General features: G+C 36.3%; 1 protein-coding gene across 1 annotated transcript in view; it reads left to right on the top strand.

The window, feature by feature from the left end:
- The window catches only part of LOC150085759 (uncharacterized), a 144,388-nt gene that overhangs the window by 75,831 nt on the left and 44,328 nt on the right, over window positions 1–24,229 (top strand). Inside the window, exon 5 of the mRNA XM_090374685.1 lies at window positions 9,457–9,649. Within this exon, the coding sequence (XP_090230811.1) occupies window positions 9,472–9,649 (178 nt within the window). The 5' untranslated portion in view covers window positions 9,457–9,471. The remainder of the gene's footprint in view (window positions 1–9,456; window positions 9,650–24,229) is intronic.

Raw genomic sequence — 24,229 nt, 5'->3', positions numbered from 1 at the left:
GCCACAGTGAATTTTGCAAATAATGTGTCTTCCGCGCATTGTGTGTTGCAGAAATGTTTGAAATGCATTTGTTAGAACGGGATATCTCTGTTAATGAAATCCAATAAAAAGATTCCACCTGATATACCTAATCGCCATAAATATCTTCCCAAATGGTAAAATGCATAATTAATGGAAATTTGAGAAATCATGGAAATGGCAATCATGACAACCAAACATACATTTTATTGCATTTACATGTACAAACTGAAATGACAAGTTAATGTAATAGTATTATGTACTGTTATGCATTCCCAGACCATGTGACTGGTGGGCAACTTTACAGTCGGTGTTATGCAGTCAGGATGGTATGCCTCCGATTTTCATCTTCTGACATATCGCCTTCCATCCGAGCCAGGCAGGTTGAATTTCGATTCGTCAGGAAAGATGACAGTGCCGTGCCCCAATGCTCTTTTGTCCATGAAATATGCGTTTTAGTCCAGTCAAGTCGCTTCTTCCTCATTTGTTGGGTCAACAAAGGTTTCTTCTTGGGCCGATAGGCATGCTGACCACATTCTGAAAGCCGTCTTTGGATAGTTCGTGCACTTGTTTAAACACAGGCCATCTCAAATTCCAGTTTTAGATCAGGAGCACTAGCATGGTGATTACGAAGGCATAGCCATTTCAAATATCGATCTTGGGAAGGCGTAGTTACTCTCTTACAGCCTGATCCAGGTCTTCTCTCCACATCACCAGTTTCACACTTTAATTTCAGCACCTGGGATACTGTTGACTGGTGGCAGCCTATTTTATCAGTGGTAGTATGTGTAGAAAGCCCTTCCTGGGACAGAGCAATAGCTACACTTTTTTATTCTTGGTGTCAACAGAACTTATGGGGCCATGCTTACACCTGTGCAAAAGAGGATACTAATGAGCTTCCAATGCTGTATTTATTGAAATGGCTGATGCAGTACCTTGCTATACATATAGCTATACATATAGTGGCGAACAAAAAAAAAACGACATTACCTTAAAAAAAAAAAAGGTAAAATGACTGTAATCAAACAATATTTTATACATTTTGCTACAAATTTTATTTTATTTTTTTTTAAGGTAATGTCGTTTTTTTTGTTCGCCACTCTATGTATGGAACAGAAGACACTTTTATGAAAATGCAAATACACACAACAAGCTGTTTCAACTGAAACCTCAACCAGATTTGTAGACCTCTAGCCTCCATAAAAATAGAAAAATGTCGTCTTAGACAGAACCTGAATAGGTCATGCTCACCTACCCCATCTTTCTGCTTGCAGGAAATGATCCTCTGCAGTTTGCAACCACTAACTATAAAGCGTATAGTCACTGAATGTACATTGACTAACCAGGCCCAACCATCTACTTTTAGTTTCCTCTCAAATCTATAAGAATTTTTGTCACAGCTGTATCAACAAAAAAAAAAAAAAAAAAACTCTCCAAATTTTTCTCCTGCCATAAACAAATTCAAATGTATGACCACTTCTAAGTACTCTCCTGGCAGTTATCACATATATCATCAATTACTTTTCAGTAGGTACAAAATGGCCTAAGTAGACCTTGCACCAGAAACTCCATAACAACAACTAGATAAGGAGATAGTTGAGTAGGAGAAGACAGAGTTATTATTAATGGAAACTGCTCATTGTGGATGAATTTTATCACTGGAGTTCTCCAGGATTCAGTGCTGGGCTCATTTTCTATATTTATTAATAATATTGATGAAGGTAAAAGTAAAGTGCAGCCATTATCAACCCACTGCAGGATGGAAGCCTCCTCAACAATTCATGCTGAGGGAAGTGGACCATAATCTGCCACGCTGGTCCATTGTGGGTTGGCAGATCGACCGTATTCAGCAGTCAGGGGCTTGAACCCCGGTCTACTCAAAGAGCGTGTGCTACTGCATTCCCGCTCCTGACCACCTAGCTACGGAGGCCTCTCAGGCTTAATGTCTAGGTTTGCAAATGGTACAAAGGTTGGCATGATCCTGCTCAGGTAGCTGAAAAACTGAATGAGTATTTTACATTTACATTCACTAGAGGAATTTTGCAGCGAATTGGAGGCCAGAAGTTTATCAAACTTTAATAGGGAGTTGAATGACTTTGTAATAACTGAGAGGAAAGTGGAGGGGAAATTGTTGAAATTAAACATAAGAAAGGCTTATGGTGTGGATGGGTTCTATCCAGTTGTATCAAGGGAGGCAGCAAACGAAGTATGCAAATCCTTAGCCATAATTATGAGAGCATCTGTGGGTTCAGTGGAGGTCCCCATGGACTGGAGAAGGGTGACATGAGTAATTACAGACTTCTTAGTTTAACTTCTGTCCCATGGAAAGTAATAATCACTGGTTAAAGAAGCAATGGAAGATCATCTGGAGAAGACTCTAGTTATAGTTCAGACACAGCAAGTGTTTATTAAGGGGAAATCTTGCCTGACTAATTTGATTGGATACTACTATGTGGTCACAAAGGAACTGGAAGCAAAAAATAATTTTGATATCATATACTTGGATTTCAGGAAAGCTTTTGATACTGTTGCACATAGAAGGCTGCTGTACAAATTGGAGCAGATGGTATTAAGGGAAAGTTGCTGTTATGGATAAAAGGATGGTTGAGTGGGAGAGTATTTTGCATCTACATTTACACGTGGAGTTATTCAAGGAGGGGGATGCCAGAAGTTTATCAAACTCTAACAGGGAACTAAGTGATTTTATGATAACTGAGAGCAAAGTGTAGGAGAAACTGTTGAAGTTAAACAAAAAAGGCACCCGGGGCAGATGGAATCTATCCAGTTATAATTGAAGGAGGCAGCAAGGGAAGTAAGCAAACCCTTAGCCATAATCATGAGAGCATCCTTATAGAGTCCGAGTTAGTCCCATGGACTGGAGATGTGCAAATCTATCCCCAGTTCACAAAGGGGGTTCAAAAGAGTGACAAATAATTATAGACCTGTTAGTTTAAATTCTGTTCCGGGGAAAATAATGGAGTCATTGGTTAAAGAGGTGATACAGGATTACCTAGACAACACAGCAGCAATAGTTCAGACACAGCATGGGTTTGTTAAGGGTCTTGTCTGACTAGTTTGATTGGATATTACAATGTGGTCACAAAGGAACTGGATACAAAAAATAATTTTGAGATATCATATACTTGGATTTCAGGAAAGCTTTTAATACTGTTGCACATTGGAAGACTGATGTACAAATTGGAGTGGTATGGCATTAAGGGTAAGTTACGGCATTGGATAAAGGGATGGTTGAGTGGGAGACAGCAGAGAGTAGTAATAAATGGACACTGCTCTACGTGGACTAATGTTATTAGAGTGTCCCCTGGGGTTCAGTGATGGGTCCATTGTTGTTTTGTGTATTTATCAATGATATAGATCACGGGTGGCCAACGAGTCGATCGCGATTTTAATTTTGGTCGATCACGACAAATTTTAAATATACAGTCATCCATGAATTTGCGTGGTCAGGTATACTACCAAAATTTTATATTGTGCAGAGTTTTATATTTCCGTTACATGCGCATTATTTTTTTTTTATTTTTTATGAAGCTTCAAAAATAGGAATGAAGAGCAGATTTTGAAATTTTATTTTTTATTTATTTTTTTATTTTTTTGCCTGATTGAAGATTTCATTGAAGGAGAAACACATTTCACCATAATAACGTAACATACCACACAATTCCAGCCTTCGGTATTATTGCAAATGCAATAAAATTGAGTTTTTTACTTGTTTATAATTAGATTGCACTAACATAAAAGTGCAAATTGTTTTTATTGTTTTATGGTCGTGATCTCGAGAAATAACTTTAGAGAAATATCACAAAGGCATTCAAAATCGATTCTTTAAGGATATAACCAAACAGAGCAATAAATGATGGTGTGTTTGTCCAGTTATTTTGTTCTGTTCCTCATTCGGGAATCCTCTTCATCAATTATCCTACATTAGCTGTTCAGACAGAATATTTTTCCGGTTTGCGCAACTTAGTGTTTTAATCGGTAAGCATTGCTTTTACTGATTTAATAACTGGACAGTACTTATATGTTAATTTAATACCTTTTGATTTAAAATGATTACTACGAAAAAGAATAAAATGTATCATTTTCATCAAGTGGGAACTAGAATACTTTTTTGTAATGGTGAAAGAAAAATGTTGCTGTTTGATTTACAATGCTTCCGTGGCTATATCCAAAAAAGGAAATTTAGAAAGGCACTTCAGTGCCCTCCATGGTAAATACCAATCGGATTTACCGCCAATTAGTGACTTTACAAAAAATAAATTAGAAGAACTTAATCCAGATTATTCGCGCAACAAAATTTCTTCATGACACCTAATTTACAATCTAAAGCAGTAACTGTAGCATCATTTAAAATGAGTCATCTTCTTGCAAAAAAATGCAAATCATTTTCTGATGGTCAATTCATCAAAGACGCATTTTTAGAAATAACAGATTCTCTCTGAAAATTTTAAGAACAAAAATGAAATTAAAAGCCCTTCAAGATCTGCAATTATCTCGAAATACTGTGATGCGATGCATCAAAAAAATGAGTAAAAATGTGAGCGAACAATTGCGTGCTGATATTGCTAATTGTGTGGCCTTTTCTTTACAACTGGATGAATCTACAGACGTCAGTGTGATACAGTTCCATTGCTCGTTTTTGTTGGTTTGTTTTTCAATGATTCTGCCACTAGAGAATAACTGCTGGGTATGGTTTTGTTAAAAGAAAGAACTAGAGGTCTCGATATCTTTAACTCATTCAAACATTTTATTGAAAAAATTAAATTAAATTACCACTATTTAAGCTTGTATCAGTAACAACAGATGAAGCTAAAGCAATGACAGGGCATCTTAACGGATTCATCGCATTGTGCCAAAAGGATGAGGAATTCCCAGATTTTTTGAGTTCCCACCGTATCATCTACCAACAAGTGTTAGCCAGCAAAAGATTAAATACTAAAAGTGTTATGGACATCACTTTCGAAATTGTGAATTCCATCAGAGGACAATCTCTTCAAAGGAGACTTTTCAAAATGCAACTTGTATGAAAAAGAACCAGATCTGATATTACACTCATATGTGAGGTGGCTGAGTCAGAGTAAGTGTCTACAGAGATTTCAAAATTTGCTGAATGAAATTAAAAAATTTGTTGATCAAAGGCTCCTCTTTGATCAACAAATGACTATCAGCAGCTACAAGATATGGAGTGGTTGTGTGATCTGGCTTTTTTGGCAGATTTTACCAGTAAATTAAGTGATCTGAATTTGGAATTACAAGGAAAAAATAAAAATGTGGGTGACATGATTAGTAGTATTTCTGCATATAAATATCAATTTTTGGCAATGACTAAGGATCTCAAAGAAAAAAAATTCGACCATTTTGCAAATATGCAAGATCATTTGCAAAAAATCCTGTTTTTGAAATTAATAGTGAGAAATATGTTTCTGAAATTGAGAATGTTGTGGACAATTTTGAAACCAGAATCAGTGATTTTAAAACAACCGAAGACATTGTTCAATATATTTCTTATCCATTTAATGTCCACTTAGATACGAAACAAATTGCAGAAAAAATCGCAGAGATTTTTCACATGGAGAAAATATTGCTTGAAAATGAAATTATTACATTGCTAAAAAACGATATCTTCCTAAAAGCGAGATCACCAGTAGAAGACTTTTGGAAATATTTGCTGAGAAAAATACCCAAATAAAAAAATGCAGTGAACTTTTAAATTCCTGTTTTGGTTCCACATATCTGTGTGAATCGGCCTTTTCGTATTTGAAACAAACAAAGACGAAGAATCGCTGTGCTCTTATGGACTTGCATATAGAAGATTCTTTACTGTTGGCCTTATCACAGTATATCCCTGATTTTGAAAGCTTGGCAGATGACATGAAGACACAAACTTCACATAAATTAAAAATTTAAATACGTATTAATTTAAAATAAGAATTCTGAATTGTATTGAATTTTAAAATTTATAAACAACATTTTTCAATATGTGTTGATTAACTTTTTTAACCTTGTGCAATGAAATTTTTGAGATGGTAGATTGTGGCACATTTTGAAGGAAAAAAAGTAGATCGCATCACAAATTAAGTTAGCCATCCAACTTAATTTGTGATGATGGTATATCAGGTTTAATGTCCAAGTTTGCAGATGATACAAATTTTGGCAGGGTTGTTAATGACACTAAAGACAGTATGTTACTGCAACAGGATCTAGAAAAGTTAGGCAGATGGGCTGAGAAGTGACAAATGCAAAATACTGCATATGGGTAGCAGTAACCCAAGAGAAACATACCAACTGTGTGGTACTACACTCAGGGAAGTGGAGAATGAAAAAGACCTGGAGTAATTGTGCCTTCAGATATGAAGCTCTTGGAGTAGTGCTGACGGGCTGCCAGAACAGGTCATGGAGTTTTGTCAATGATATATAGGAATTTTGCTAGCAGAGAAAAGGTGATTATCCCTTTGTATAAGGAAATGGTCAGACCACACCTTGAATGCTGTATACAGGTCTGGAGGAAGGATGTAGAGTTGCTGGAATGAGTACAGAGAAGGGCAACAAGATTGGTGAGGGGGAACAAAAGGGCGCTTACTAAGAAAGTCTTATGTCCTGCAAATTGCAGCGTTTGAATGGTTTGAGCAAGCTCAGTGCTGAAGGGACTCTTGTTCAGATTACTCACTTGAGGGGGCATAAATTCAAATTGAGGAAAGACAGTTATAGAATAGATGTGGAAATTTGCCTTTAGCCAGCGAGTGGTTTATTGCTGGAACAAACTTCCATCTGTCGTTGTGGAAGTTGATAGCTTAAATAAAAATTCAAGGAACAACTGGACTGACTTTTGGAGTGAATGAATGCTTGCTTTCTTGCATCATGTGCCAATGACAATAATCAGGGTAAGCTACTGCAAGGAAAATCTACAAGAAAAATTAGGCAAAAGGGCTGAAAAAAGGCAGTTAAAGTTTAAAATTGTTAAATGCAAGGTACTGCATATGGGTAGCAGTATTCCCAGATTAATGTATCAACTGTGTGGTACTGCACTCATTGTTGGAGAAAATGGAAAAGACCTTTTAATTATTTTGCAGTCAGATATGAATGCATAATCTGGAACATATCTGAGTGTACAATTACCAGGATGGCTTGTGGTTTTTGTTAATGATATATAGGAACGTTGCTTGCAGGGATAAAGAGGTTATTATCCCATTGTACAAGGCAATGGTCAGGTTGCATCTTGAGTGCTGCATACAGGCTGGAGGCTTTATTTTATGAAGGATGGAGATCGGTTGGAATGGGTGCTGGAAGGGCATCAAGATTAGTGAAGGGAACAAAAGGGGGTGGTGCATGAAAACTGGCTGGGAAGCATTGCTGCCCTCCAGTTAATGAAACATCGTGAGCCATTACCCCAGGAGGATTGTGATGTGTATGGTCTGCATTGGCATATGTTAGCAACAAGACAAATACAGCTTTCAATGTGTTAAGTGTAGTGGATGTATAGTGTGTTGACTTGCATTTATTTTCTGTTGTGGATATCACTGAATCATATGTGAGTTGGTTAAAACAGGATAGTGTTGTTCACTATTTATCTTTCTGCTTTTTTTTCTGCTGTGGAATCAGTCTTATTTCATTTTCATGTAAAAGTGACAATATGTTGCACCTTTTATGGACATTCCGAGAGAGCAGGGCTCTAACAACAGCTCATATTTGGTTAAAAAAAGAAAAAAATCAACCATTCAGATTATAAACTCATATGTTATTCTCTCTTTAACTTTTTTTTTTTTTTTCGGTGTTTTGTAAAATAACCGACTGCCTATGGAAGGAAACATATGGGACACTTTCTGTATGTTTTTGGACAATGACTTCAGCGTGGTGTAGTTCAGTAAGGATATTTAATAGTTGAGGTAAAAGCTGCTCCATGGTCTGTAGTAATTATGGCTACAGAAAATTGAGAATGGAATATAGAAAGGTAATGTCAGCAAGACGTTTCACCAGATTTAACTGAATGGTGTGCACAGTTTGAATAAAAATGTAGGTAGGTTGTGGAGAAAATTTGGTTTTGCTTGCTTAATATCTGAGTTACAGAATTTGTTTTTATAAATTTAATTTGTATATAAAGTAAGTTGACAGATAATAGGACTGTACAATTTTGTTCTTTCTAAACTGTTGTACTTCACCAAGGGATAGGGGATATAAAGTTCAGCAGTATTCTTTTAATAAGTTTTATTGTAATGTGGCAATTTATAAAGTGCACATTATACCTGTCCTCCATCCATTTTATTTTGTTTTTTGTAACCACTTTGTAGTTCATACTATAATTTGTTAGTCATGATGTGCTATTGTTAATGTTTGTGACAATTGAGTATGTTGTTATCATTATATAATTATGAGATATATTAGTTATCAAGATCACTTATTAATATTCTGTACCTTCTATTCAGTTTTTAGTGCAGACAGAATGATTCTAGTACTGCTGTCTTTTGCAAAGTATTCCTATTGCTGGTACTAGTCAGTGTCAACAAACTTCCCATGAGCATTGGAAATCATATCACAATAATAACTTCTTGTTACATCTGACTGAAGGAAAAAACAGAATGGAAATTAATTATTTGCAAATAATATAAATGCATAAATATTAGATATGATTAAATATTAAAACTATAAAATATAATAAAATCACTAAAGTATAGAGCAGCATTTCTTAAACTGTGGTCTGCAGACTCCTGTGTTTCTGCTTCGGGGGGGGGGGGGTGTCCACAAATGTCCAAAATTGTGATCAATATTTAAAAATTGAAATAATTTAGAGCACAGAAAGAATATTAAGTGCAGGGTGTCTGTGAAAGCATTTCCATTTAAAAGGGATCTGTGAAAAGTTTTTTTTTTTTTTCATGCTACAAGGAGGTCAGACTTCAATGACATAAGTGTCATTGAAGTTTGAACTGCTGGTATAGAGTATTTAAAGCTAAACACTTCTTTTTTTGACTTGTAATTGTGTGTGTGGCCCTTTATAAAGCTCTCAGAAAACACCCTAGACATGTTTTTCTGGCATAACCTGATTAGTCTGATTTTCTGCAGGCTTGATAAAAGGCATACACAATTATTGTAGATGCATACATGAGATAGAGATGAGTTGGCCTCAAAAGCTATCCAATATGTGATTTTGATCTTGTGGCCCAAGTATATAGTTGGTTTGGGACCCTTCCCCCTACCTCTTATATACAGTTTATCTGTGTTGAGGTTTAGATGTTTGCACCTGTTGTAGTAGTTCCTTTTTTTTATTTTTTTAATATAACAAACATCGGTCAGCTTTTCCAAAAATTTTTGTTTTACATCTACTTTTCAAATTTCTGCACAAATTTTATGCATACATTTAAGAAATAAAAACATCAGTATATAAGATGTGTAGAAATTTAATCTTTTCACAATATTTCTTTGTGCCAGGTTTCTTCCTGAGTTATGTCAATGTATCATGGAGGAAGCAGTTTATCACCTCTATCATTTATGACTAATCTTCCTTTAATGCTAAGAGGTGGTGCACATCTTATTAGACTGTCTAAATCTCCACCTGATTCCTCTTCAGTTATAAACAAGGTGAAAGTTGAAGCAGGTGACAGCAGACCTGCCTGTTCAAGAGGTAAATAATATGAAACCTCATTTTTAAATAAAAGTAGACATATGTTTACTTAATTTAGTCTCACTTATGAAGTTCATTTTATTGAATAATTATATGTGAGTGATATTAACAATATTCTTACCTTTCTGCTTATTTTAAGCCCATTGTGATGGACAAGTTTTCTCATTTTTATTTATACTAGAAAATAAATCTTGTAGCAAGAGAGAAGAAATAAAACTTGATTAAAATTAACTAAAAATATTTCAGAGTAATGTGTTCTTTATCTTCTTCTAAGAAAAGTAGTATGGTATGTCATCAGTATATATTAGAGAAGAATCATTTGGCTGGAAAACATTTGACACCATACAACAAAAAGAAGTCAGTACAGACCTGTGGATGGTGATTAAATGCGAAGTAAATGCGAATGTATGTGTGGGGGGGGCACATTTGGTAGCATGCAACAAAGACAAATTGCAGACCTGTGGGTGCAACTAACGGAAAGATAAGTAAATGCACACTGTGTATGTGGGGACAAATAAGTTGAAAACTAAGAAAGGAATGGAGAAAGAAGAATGAAAACAAGAAAAGGGAAAGGAAGGCTGTTGGAAGTAGGATGATGTGTATCAGTCACGTGTTGCAAAATAGCTTCTCTAAGGTGTATGTGGGTAACTATTATGATTAATATTGGGATCTGTCACACCTATATGAAGTGTCTCTAACCAAAAATGATGGCAGGAATCGTGCATGGTTTTCAAAATTTTGATATTAGAACATGGGTGGTCACAAGGGTCAAAATTAAATTCACAGTGATGTTTAGCAACAGTATTATATATTAATGCAGTATTATATACAGTATGCATTAGCAACAGCAGAATGTATGAAATTGGCCTGATGAATAGCTCTATGTCTTGAGATATGATCACAAAGCCTGTAGGCTTTTCAATATCTCAAAAATATAACACCCTGATAACAGTATAACGCACTCCACGGTATGGGCATGTAATCCAAATTGAATCTGTATACAGTTGCCCCCCCACCCATCTATAGCATGGTTCAGTTAGTGCTTGTTTGCTATATTGTTTTGTAATATATTTTGATATCCTCTCCCAAAGAGTTGCACTCTAATCCTTCCCACAGACTAGACTATTTGCTACAAATGCCTTGGGAGGAGGAGGAGTTACCCATTAGCAAATGTTTGGGTGCCAGAGAAGGGCCCCCTTTGAGCAAGGGGAGATAATACTCTCCAGCAGCCAATCAACTGTAATTCACAGTCCATTTCTTCAAGCAAAACATTTCCAATTTATGAGAGGGGAAAGTTTGGAAGTGTCATTTCGTCCCAAAAAGTTATTTTTCGTGCCCATGAGTGATTTACATCAATGTTAATTTTCTGTAGCTGTTTGTTTGTATTGGTTCAAGTTTCCTGTGTCTGCAGCTATAAAGCACCACAGTCTTGAGTTTTGTTGCCTGTTTCATGGTCACATGTACCATTTGTTGCCTCTGGAATGGAGGATGTATAAAGTGTATAACATCTTCCTTCCTATTAGCATTTCGTAAAAGGGATCTCCTGCCCAGGGATTTCTAATTGAAAATTGAATTGGGCATTCCATAATTTCCATAATTTTCCTATGGAGAAATCTCCATAAATTTTTCTAGAGTGCTAAGTGAATCCACTAAGTGCAGATGTACTTAATGCTCTGTTTTTATATGCGATTAAGAGTGCCAAGAGGGGGACACCTGTTATTGCAGCAAGGAGGTGACAGATTTTTGTTTATCTGGTTGTGTCATTATGTTTAGTGATTTCTTGTTCCATCAGATTCAGGGTACAGCTGTGGGTGCTCCAGTCCATGCCTCCATAGCTAATATTACTATGAAGACCCTTGAGGGAGGTTGTGTTTTTTAATCTGCTTGCACCAGTTCTGGCAAATTTATGTAGATGATTTGTTCATGGTCATTTCTTAGAGGTCAGATGTGCTGATTCTCCATTATTTCAGTTCCTTGGCTCCCTATATCTCTTTTACTCTGACATTGAGGCAGATCATGCTCTCCTGTTTTTGGATTTCCTGGTTCAGCACAAAGGTTCTTGAGGGATAGTTTACAGATACTGGGTCTGTGCATTATTATTATTATTAATATCCATATGATGCAAGGAAGCCTGAGGCTTATGCTGCACCAGGAAAAAAAAAAAAAAAAAAAAAAAGTCCCCGAGTAACCCTGAGAGAGAGAGAGAGAGAGAGAGAGAGAGAGAGAGAGAGAGAGAGAGAGAGAGAGAGAGAGAGAGAGAGAGAGAGAGAGAGAGAGAGAGAGAGAGAGAGCGCGAGTCAAAAGTAGAAGGGAATCACCAAGAAAGAGAAGAATGATGATATCCAGCTCAGGACCCTGGGTGTGCCAACCCCATACTCACCAGATGTGAGCCCCCCGGGGTTATCTGGGACATTGCATAGCACTGCTCATGCACTATTTAGTTAAACATAGTCCTACTCTGATTCCATTGCTGATAGGGGTGCTGAGATCAGTAGCATCATAGCATATATTCCTGGGTGTGGATACCCAGGAATTTCTGCTATGGAGGTGTGGATACCCCCACCCCAAATATTCAAAATAGATTCAAGTTGTTTGAGATTAATTCAGAGCTTAAGTTCTGTATTATTCAAGTATTTCTGAGCATCTTGCTAGATTGTTGCAACATTGCCGTATCAGTTGTGGACAGCTCCCAAAGTTGCAGGAAGTGGTTTTTCAGTGTTAAATTCGCCCTTCCCTCATTGCAACCTTCCATTTATCAGTTATATGCCCAGATTGCTGTGCAAGTCCAATTCTGCACATTCTACTATCACTAAGTATTATTGGTGTGAGTAACATATCAATTGTAACCCACATTCCAATGTTGAAATTTTAGGCACAAGATTCTCACCACTGCTTTTGGTTATAGGCATTTATACATTTATGGTGGGGCCATGATATCAAACATAGTTGAAGGACCTGAATGTACTCTATTATGGACATGGTTATTTTGAGACGTGACAAGTGATAATACTTCTTCTACTTCTTGTAATTTGACCAATGTACAGGAGGGTATCAAAACATTTTCCTGCTGACCTGTATATTCTTTGAACATGGTGTTTTTTTTTTTTTTTTTTTTGACTGTTTTTCTCTTAGTTTCATTGTTCTGACTGACTTATGTTTCTTTTGTTACAGAGCTGAATGCACAACAGTGTCATCACGGATAAAGTTGAATATCAGTCCATTATCAGATTTGGCACCTCCGTAGCCAGGTGGGAAGGAGCAGCAGTGCATAGCACACGCTTCTTGATCTCACATATTACCTGCACATACAGCAACTTATTCAAGCAAATACATATGGCAGTTAAGGAAAAGTGACTTGGAATGATCAGCAAAGGCATTCCGTTGCTTCAAGACAATGCAACAGGCCACACTTCAGTTGCAACCACTGATCTTGCCTGGAAGTTGGGTGCCTCCGTAGCCAGGTGGGAAGGAGCAGCAGTGCGTAGCACACGCTTCTTGATTAGATCGGGGTTCGAGCCCGTCACCACCAAATACGGAGGATGCGGAAAGGTCAGGGAATGACCACCGCATATTCCCGGAGCAATATGGCCTTAGTTGCTAATGCTCTTAAAAACAAAATAACAAACAGCCTGGAAGTTGGACTTCATCTCTTGCCACGTCTGGCTTGGCACCAGACTTCTTCCTTTTTCCGCAGCTGAAATCATCGTTGTGTGGAAAGCATTTTTTAGCAATGCAGAGATAATTTCTGCGACAGAAGCATGGTTTCAAAATCAAGGTGCATCCTTCTGCAAAAAAAAAAGGCATTAGGAAGTGTTATAAAAGATGGGAGAAATGTTGATTTGGGTAGAGAATGAGTAATATATTTCAACTTCTGAACTTAATCTCAACTTCCTGGCATACATAGAACATGGTTGGGGGGGATATTTTTTGATATCCTCCTTGTGACTCCCTACTTCCACATATATCATATGTTGAAGAGGAAAGGAAGAGGATGCTTCATTTCCTCTTCTCTTCTGTTTTTTCCTCCTCATTCTTCATTTCTTGTTCCCTTTCTATCTCCCACCCTTCCAATGAGGATTATGAATAGTAGTGACCAATAAAGTTTGATTTCTTCTGTTTTGCCAGTTGTTACAAGATTTATTTTGTAGTATGCTAATTCCAGATACACAAGGCCTTTTCTGTTATTTTTATTTATTTCATATTGTTGCATTGCATTGTGTGTGAATGTGCTTGCAGGTTATGTGACGTGCTCAAAATGGCTTTAGAAATAACTTAAACAAGTCTCATTAGGTGCAGCAGCCTTCAAATTTACTTGTATGGTACATTGCTGTGAATGCTGGAATGTGCTCTATATTTCATGATTTCTCTTAACTTGTTCAGTTTTTGGTCCCACATCCTTGTATTAACTGGGACACTTCAAGACTCCAAATTAAAAAAAAAAAAAAAAATCCAACCAGAAATCATAAAATTCAAGTAATAATTAGAATAGGTATAAACAGATGTTTTGCAGCTTGTAAATAAGTGATAAGAAGTGGCATTATAAGTCATGATTGGGGGATGAATATACCTATTAACTTGCAACCCCTGTCTTCACACCCGCCACTAAAAAAAAAAAAAAAAAAAAGTTTAGTTTGTTTTAGTGTATCACATCGATTGTTGTTCCATCGCTCCACAAAAAGACAAATTTTGTTTCGTTATGTCAGGACTGAAGGATGTAAATTTTTTTTATATAGTAAATATATTTTTTTTTTGTTTAGAAATCGCAAAAATTACACAAGTCATTTTTGCATTATTTGAATGATGTACCTTCAATTAAACAAAAACATGAAATTATTCAAAAGTTTGAAAACGGTACATTCCTTAAATCCAAACCATTATAAATTAAATGATAAATTATAATTAAATGAACCATTATAATGTTGGTGACCAAATCATATGCAACATCGTAAAAAAAAATAAAGGGAAGCTATTAGATTTAAAACTGACATCGTAAAAAATAAAGGGAAGCATCGGTTTTGGACATGTGAGTAGTGTGTGGTAAGTTTTTTCATTTTTTATCTATTGCCATATGTTTTTCATAGGTTGCTGAACATTTTTCGATACAGTAAGTCCCCGAGTTAAGTAATTTCAGACTTCAGTTTGCATATTTTTTTTTACTGTTTTAAAAAAAAAAAAAAATCAATAATGACAATCACCATATACACAAATTTCACAAGTGAGATATGGACAAAAATAAGAATGAAGAGAAAATTCTTAATTTGTTTTTTTATATGATTGAAGATTTCAGTGAAGGAAACACACATTTCACTATAATAACGTGAAAAACCCACAGAATTCCAGCTATCAGTATTATCGCAAATGCAGTAAGATTGAGTTTACTACCTGTTTATAATAGATTCCACTAACAGAAATACCCAATAAACCGGAAAGTGCAAATTGTTTTTATTGTTTTATGGTAAGTGACCTCCAGAAATGTGCTTTTGTAAAACGTGAGTACGTGTGAGCTGATAATTGTGAGTTTTCGCCTTAACTTGTAAAGTTCTTTACAGACAATTTAATTTTGACCGTTACTGTGGTGCCAACTGAGTGAATAAAGTGACAGCGGTACTAGTAAACCTACTAAGAAAAGGAAAGCAATCGAGTTGGATCAGAAAATTAAAATAATAAGGATGTATGAAAATGAAAATGGTCAAACATTAACATCCTGAGTAGACTGTTGGCATTCGAGGTGAGTGGACGCGCTTAGACAGGGCTCCTCAGTTAAGTGGTTTACTTTTGGATAGCGCTTTTAAATATTTGATTTATTTAGATATTGTTGGATTATTTTGTTATAGGTTTTCCTGTAACTGCTTGATTTTAATAATATTATAGATATAATTTTTTAAATTTACTTTCATTGATATTTATTTAATTTTATAATGGTAGTTATGAGATCTGCCTTAAACACGTCACAGGGTATCGTGACACACGGAAATAGCCGATGGCGATTTATGGGTGAGTAATGATTTAATTCGTTGTGGAACCTGTGGAATGTTTTCCAAGGTCGACCTGGTGACTAATCCTACCTCACCTGGGGATTCTTTTCTTTGTGATCGATGTAAGGAGTGCACCGATCTTAAATTACAATTTGGTGCACTGATGGAACAATTTGAGTCCCTGAAAAAAACGAGTGCTTGCCCTCGAAAATAATGCATCTGGGAGCTCGTCAGGGACTCAAAACTCCAGCAATCTACCAAGTGATGCACACCCGATTCGAGCCTCAAAACAGAAAAACCAAGTGCAAACTACTCTGGTTAAAAAGGACATTGTTTTATTAGGAGACTCCATTGTCAGGGAAACGGGGAATATTTTTTGTAATAAGCATAGGTGGAGCAGAACCAGGGTATGTCTGCCGGGAGCAACTATTGATGATGTCACTAACAGATTGTCAGATTTTAAAGGGGGTAAAGAAAATATTATTATTCATATGGGAACAAATGATATTAAACTTACACGATCTGACGATTTGTTGGAAAAATACAGGACCATGCTGAGGAAATGTCCCGAGCTAGGCCATAATGTCTATGTGTCTGCAATTCTGCCCAGACACGATAGGAAGGATTATATGTTAAGAGCCTTATGGATTAACTCAAGGCTTTAGGGGGTAAATTTCTATCAGCATGGCCCACACTTGTAGGTAGAAGGAATTTTTGTAGAGACGGGATACACTTAAACAAAGGTGGTGCAAAAGTTTTTGCCAGTATTATTGAGGATACCTTAAAGGTTCAGGGAAACTGCTAGTTAGGGGGAGGGTAATACTGACACGCGTTTATCTGATAATATTGGTCAAAGTAACTCTTGCACATACCTTAAGAGTTCTTATCTGTTACCCCAACTGGATGTATTATATAGATGTTCTGGGGGCAGAAACATTTCAAGCGGGTAGCTAATATCAGGGAAGAGAGCCTAAAAAACTTCAAGGGTTGTGTTAGGGTTGTTAAATATGCAAGAACAGTAAATCTTAATTGTTTATACAGTAACGTTAGAAGTGTCATCAATAAAATGAGCGAATTCGAATGCTGGTTAAAACAAGTAACGCGGACATAATAGGGCTTACAGAGACATGGTGCCACCCGGAAATTGGGGCTTGTATAATGTATTTAGGAAGAATAGGTTAGATAGAAGGGGTGGTGGGGTAATGCTTCTTATCAGAAGCAGCCTGAGTGCAACGATAGCTTTCCCGGATTCAGACATTTCACATGCTAGTATAGAGTCTGTATGGTGTGAGATAGTTGGAAACAAAGGTATAATGCGAGTAGGAGTAATCTACAGACCAGGTGATTGTGAAGATTATGACAAAAACCTCTACATGCAAATGGAATGGGCAAGTAAGCGTCAATGCCTTATTATGGGCGATTTCAATTTGCCTCTAATTGATTGGAGTAAATCGAAAGGAAACTCGACATGGGGAACAAAATTTTTAAATCAACTAGATGACGGTTATTTGTATCAACATGTCAGGGAAAGTACTAGAGAAAAGAATATCCTAGACCTCATCACCCATGAATCAGATGACATAACAGGGCTGACAGTAGAGGAACCAGTAGCAGGAAGTGATCACGGAGTTCTACGGTGGATGATGACGAGAGAGGTAGCAGAAGTAAAAGGCAAAGGAATGGGTTTTAATTTCAGAAAAGGAAATTACGATGCCTCAAGGTACTACATGGCCTCTATTAACTGGGTAGATATTGCGCAGTGAATGAATACAATTGAACTGTGGTACGCTTTTAAAACATTAATCACAGATGCCTTGAATGCATATATACCATTAAAAAAATACTCCACGAGAAGGGTTCCAAGTTGGATGAATAGTGAAGTTGCCACATTACTTGAGCAGAAAAAGGTGGCATGGAAAGGTTACAGAGCAATAAAAAGTACTGAAGCCTATAACAGCTACAAGGTGATGTGTAATAGAGCCACAGAAAAGGTTCGACAGGCAAAGGCAGTTTATGAGAAATCACTAGCAAACAGAGCAAAGAGGGGGGGATAAAGAATTCTTCCCATACATAAATGCCAAGAAGAGCAGGACAAACCAGATCGGACCTTTACGTAAGGGAAAGGGGATAGTAATAAATACACCAGCTGCCATTGCAGATGAACTCAACAGTTATTTTGCATCGATATTTACAAATGAAAAGCCTTTTGTGGCAATGGGAAATTGTGGGAGTGAAGTTAAAAAATATGTAATTAATGATATTGAAATTTCGCAAGATTATTTAATGAAAAAACTTTCGAGCCTACAGACCAGTAAGGCTCCTGGAGTTGATGGAATATACCCTATAATCTTAAGAGAGGCGGCAAGCGAGTGCATTGAACCATTGATTGAACCATTGAGGCTAATTATGCGAGCATCACTAGACTCTGGGAAGATTCCCTTGGATTGGAAAAGTGCAAATGTATCTCCCATACATAAGGGTGGCTCTAAAAGTGAAGTTGGAAATTATCGACCTGTCAGTCTGACTTCAGTAGTAGGGAAAATCATGGAGGCAATGATCAAGGGTGGAATTCAGGATCATTTGGATCGAATCGAATCGAAATTCTCAAGGATACTCAGCATGGTTTTGTAAAGGAAAAATCATGTTTAACAAATCTGGTTCGCTATTTCTAAAGGGCTGGATTTAGGGAATAATTTCAAGAGCTGGATTTAGGGAATAATTTCGACATTGTTTATTTAGATTTCAGCAAAGCTTTTGACTCAGTCCCACATGAGCGGTTGCTTTATAAGCTGGAACAGGTTGGAATCACTGGGAAAATCCTTAGATAGACAGAAGGATGGCTTCAGGGCAGGAGGCAGAGGGTTGTGATAAATGGCTATTCCTCAGATTGGGTTGTTTTTAATTTTCATAAATGACATTGATGAAGGGATAGAGGGCGTGATGTCTAAATTTGCAGATGATGTTAAAATTGGTAGAGTAGTTAATGATCACTGTCAAGCTGAGCTTCTTCAGAGAGACCTAGATAGACTTCAGGAATGGTCAGAAAAACGGCAGCTGTGCTTTAATCCAATAAAGTGTAAGGTATTACACCTGGGAAACAGTAATCCCAAAAAAACTTATTCACTTGGTGGAGTTCAACTAAACCCAGTACTGGAGGAAAGGGACTTGGGTGTTACGATAAGGTCAGACATGAAATTCTCTGAGCATTGTAAACAGGTTGCAAGGAAGGCCCATGGTGTCCTATCGATGATCTATCGAACTTTTGCAAGTAGAGATAGGGATGTGATAATCCCATTATATAAGGCTTATGTTAGACCACACTTGGAATACTGTGTTCAAGTATGGAGACCGCACCTAAAGAAAGACATCGAGCTTCTTGAAAGGGTGCAAAGAAGGGTAACTCGCCTGGTGAGATCGGCAAAAGGGCGTCCTTATGAAGAAAGACTTTGAATATGTGGCTTGTAGAGTTTGGAAACTAGACACCTTAGAGGAGATTTGATTGAGGTGTTTAAGGCTCTGAGAGGCATCAGTAAAATGAATGAGGACAAAATTTTCAAAATTATAAATGATGCTAGAACTAGGGGACATAAATTCAAGTTATGGGGGGAAATGTTTAGATTGGACTGCAGGAAGTTTTATTTTAGCCAGCGAGTTATAAATTACTGGAATAAGTTGCCTTCATGGGTGGTAGAGGCCGACATGGTATTTTGTCGAGTTATGCTGAAATTTTGGGGAAATTTCAAAGGTCATCTGGATAGTACTTTCGGGTAAGGGAAGCGCGTAGGATGATAGGTTTAATTTCCTTTTTTTTTATTAATTATTAATAATATTTAGTTATTTATTTTATTTTATTTATTAATTTTTTTTTGTTTTTATTGTTTTGTTCGGGTTTTTTTTTTTTTTTTTTTTTTTTTGGCTGGTGCAGCATAAGCCATAGGCTGTCTTGCACCATGCGGCCGTTACTAATACTAATTAACAAGTATCGTGCGGAATTCAGATTTGTCAGTGTCAACGGTGAATACAATAATAAAGGACAAAGACAGAATATGAGAAGCAGTAAAGGGATCTGCACAATTGAAGTCAACTATAATAGCCAAGGCTACGAAATTCAGTATCAGTTTTTACAATGCAATAATATGCATTTTTTCTTCCTTTTATGTGTTCTTTTCTTATGTGCCACTCTGGTACTTCATTGCTGTCCCCAGATAAAGTTTTTAATTGAACTGATTAAAAATATATAACTATTTTTCTTTATATAAAAATTTATATAACTAATTAATTGAAAAATATATAACTATTTTTTTTTTTTTTTCATTCTTCTGTGGATATGTGGTTTTTGTAATTTTGGAAGATCAGGGATATAGCAGCAATACTTTATTAGTCAAGCCAGAGTTACGTAAAACTCAACTTACGCAAGAAGTCCTGGAACATATTTCTTGCATATGTCGGGGACTTACTGTATTTTTGGATTAACTAGGAAATCAAATATCCAGGATTTTTTTTTTTTTTTTTTTTTACCATCTATCCCGGAAAATCGAGAGTCTACTGTATATCTGTTTTATACTTTTTTGTGATGAAATGGAAGATTTCATCACAAAATAGATGATGAAATATTGCATTTAAATTTTAGATTTGTCTTTCTCCTTTCATCATTTGGTTTGGTTTACCCAAGAAAGGGTTCTCCTCCCCCCCCCCCTTCTCTTTACGATATGCTATATGTTCTAGTTTTCTCAGCAGTTCCCTTATTGCAAGCATATTTTATTTTACTGTGTCTTACACATGACTTCATTTTATTTTGTTTCATTATTTAATCTGTAACACCCAAGACTCTCAACTAACTAAATTTACCTCCTGTCTTCTGAAGTTGTGTTCCAACCTTTTTAAAAATATGGTCCATCCATGATTCACATCACATATATTTATTTTTTACATATGTATTTTAATTTCTAAAATATATAATAATAGTATTTAACCAACCTTAGAACACTTTTATGAACTGTTCCCAGATTCCTTCAGGCTTCACCAGTGGACCACTACATATACTTTGAGAAACACTGTTTTGAATGCCATAAACTGAACATTTAATGTTATCATATGAAGATAAAATTTCAGCATAACTTTTATTTCAGATTTCAACTTATATGTTTTTAACAAGTTGTTGGCAGGACACCTCACAAGTGCTTCTCGAAAATGATGTTCCCACATTAACCTTGAATTTAATTAAATTTATGAAATTTTTTAAAACTTCCTAAATATAGTCAGAATTTTTCTGTATAGCATTTTCTTACAGTTTTCCTGTAGAGAAACATTAAGTTGCATAAAACGGTGACCTGTTGCCTTTTATGCAACTACAGTAAACCCTCGCTAGTCTGGATTAATTGGGGGAGAGGTCATCTGGATTAAGTGATAGTCTGGATTAATGAAGCAAAAGATAGCCCTAAAACACAAATAGAAAATTTAATAAGTAGTGCTTAACAAAACTTAGCAGAGACAATGCATCCAACCTGTCTTGTCGCATAGTTCTCTTGAGATTTTTAATGTGCTTGAGTTGAGAAAATGAACACTCAGCTGTGCAATTTGTAACCATTAATGTTAAAAAAAAATGCACAGCAGTATCTACCTTTGTGAAAACAAGGAATTTTGTCTTCTACAATTACAGTCAGACAATTACATTTTAACGAACTTCCATATAGCGAAATTTTCTATGTAGTGAACTTTTTTTGATTTTCCCTTAGTCATTACGTTGCAAATAGTTTCCGTATAATGAACTGATTTCGAGAGACCTGCGTACGCGTTGTTCGCACCTCTGGCCTTTAGGCAATAAAGCTGATGCTGTAGAAAGCACGAATTAAGAGCTAAAAGGATTAAGCATTAATCCCTTTAGCTTTTAATAGCTAAAGGGGTTAATTCCACGAATTAAGAGCTAAACATTTTACAATTGAATGGTGCCTGTAAAATCCTGCAGGAGGAAACTGGCCAACTATGGCACAGGATAGAAAAAGATGGAAGGTTCTAGGAGAGGCCTTTGTCCAGCAGTGGGTCAGCAATGGCTAAAAAGAAGTAAAACTCATACAACTTATACATTATTATACTGAAAAGTCCTGTTGGGCAGCTGTCCACAGCCATTGGCAAAGATTATGGCATATTCCCGACACGGGCATTGGCTCTGGTCAACCTATTTTCTACCGTAAGCATCCTATTAGAGAATTAGGAGAGAGTGATTTTTCTTTTATCTCAGAAATTCATCTGTTGTTTCAAAAAAATGAATCATCCACACTTTCACTAAATTTCATCTGTCTGTTTATATGGTAGCTACAAGTGGTCCCTAATTTCAACTTTGTTTTAACTGCTGTGCAAGTAACCTTAGTGTCTAAAAGGAAATTCTTAACTGTAGTATGAAAAAGTGGAAGTGCCTAATAGTGTAGATTGGAGTGTTAAAAAAATAAAAATAAATTGCTTTAAAATTTGGTATTCCTCCCAGTAGTGTGTTAACCATTCTGAAAAACTGTTTCAATTTTCAAACTGAGGAAACGGGACCCAGTCGGAAGTGTTCAAAATTATGCCTTTGGGAAGATGTAGATGAAGCAGTTTTTAAATGGACGAAGTTGATTTGAGACTAAAACATGTCGATATCAGGGCTATTAATAAAAGAAAAGGCTGTGGAGTATGCATCTTTTTCGGGGCGCAAAACATTCCAAGTCAGTTCTGATTGGCTGTACAAATTTAAAAAGCATCATGGCTTACTTCTAAAAGTTAATTCCGATGAAAGTGGAGTTACAATCGAAAAGAAACAGTTTTGAAAAAAATTATAGAGGACTAAGAGTCCAAAGACATATTCAACGTTGATGAAACAGGTATATTTTTTAAATGTTTGCCGAACAGGATACTGACTTTAAAAGGTGATAAATGTGTAGGTGGTAAAAATAGTAAGGAGAGAATTGCACTCTTGGTGTTGCAAATATGGCTGGTAATGAAAAACTGAAGCTTTTGGTAATAGGCAAAAGTAAACAACCCCAACGTTTCAAAGAAGTAAAGTCGTTAGAGTTGGACTACAACAAAAAATCTTGAACGACAATCAAATTTTGAGCAGTGGATTTTAAATTTCAATAGAAAGATGACAAAAGAAAACAGAAAAATTGCGTTGATTGTCGACGCTGCACTGCGCTGCCCACTCGGTAATTTCGAAACTTACAAGTGTGAATCTTGTTTTCTTCCTTCTGAATAATTCGTCTTAACTTCAGCTAGTGCCGGATTCACATATAAGCTAAACAAGCTACAGCTTAGGGCATCACATTCCAAGGGGCCTCGCTCCATCTTAAAAAATCCTTTTTTAATACTGTCACTGGTGAACAGTAAGGGAAAAGGGCCTCATACATGTTATGGCTTAAGGCCACAACTGATTTAAATCCGGCCGTGACTGCAGCCAGTGGACCAAGGCATTATCAAGAACTTGAAAATACTGTACTGAAGGTGCATACTGAGAATAGAAACCAACCAACCAACCAACCAACCAACCAACCTATAGATTCTGTTATAGATTTGTGAATGTGAATATCAGAGTTGGCGAAAGTGAGGAGTCAAGATGTCACAGAAATAACGATTAAGAATTGTTTCGTAAAAGCAGGCTTTGGCTAAAATGCTAATTAACAGAGATGAGTGGGATGAACTACTATAAAAGACATTGAGCAATCTTGGGAAGAGTTCCAAGCGAGGTTTGATCAGTGGAGAAATTGTTCCTGATGAATTTTTAGGATTTGATAATGATATCATTATGATAATAATGAGTGACAATATTGAAGATGAGAATGAGGGCAATATTAAACATTCCAAACAAGAAACGTTGGCAGCATTTGACTTTGCATCGAGGCCTTCAGTGGAAAGAAAATGTAACAGAAAATATATCTGAGTGGTTAAAGTTTAAACAAATTTGAATATTTTTATGAACAGTGTATAGCAAAAAATAACCAAATATTTTATGACATAATTCTTTAAAGTGTACTAATATTTTGCGCATCATGTAAGTAGTCATTTCTTAATATGTTTGTATTAATAAATTTTTAAAATGTTCGAAAATTTATTCATTCCCACTTATTTCTGATTTTTCCCCCCATCTTTTACTATATTTCTGAATTTACAGTATTTTTCATTCTTGAAAAGGTCATATTTCTTTATAACAAAATTTCTGTATAACGAATTTTTCCAAGGGAACGATCGATTTCATTATATAGAGGTCTGACTGTATTTTATAAATTTTAGCAAGATTGAATCTGGTTTTTACAATTTGTTACACTGAACTTATGGTGCACATATGAGTGAAACTGCCGACCGGGCTAGCCGAGTGGGTAAAGTACCTGTCCGGCAACCCAAAGGTCGCGGGTTTGATTCCCGCCTCGGGCTTGGATCAAAGTACTGCAAAAACCTTGGGAGGTGCAATATGGCCACAGAAGCCGATGCGCCAACAACTACCAAATCAAATCAAAATGAGTGAAACTGCTGAAGCTCATCAGAGAGATTGTTGTCCAAGTCTTCTGGGTAAGCATCAATTAGTTTTTGAGAGCAGTGAGTACATTTCACTTTCAGCAGATGAAGTGACATTATTTGGCAC

Source organism: Mastigoproctus giganteus, chromosome 5 (assembly GCF_048544385.1).
Source record: "Mastigoproctus giganteus isolate SK-2022 chromosome 5, ASM4854438v1, whole genome shotgun sequence".
NCBI lineage: Eukaryota > Metazoa > Arthropoda > Arachnida > Uropygi > Thelyphonidae > Mastigoproctus > Mastigoproctus giganteus.
The sequence above is the reverse complement of the archived record's forward strand: the minus strand, read 5'-3'. Positions and strand labels throughout refer to the sequence as shown.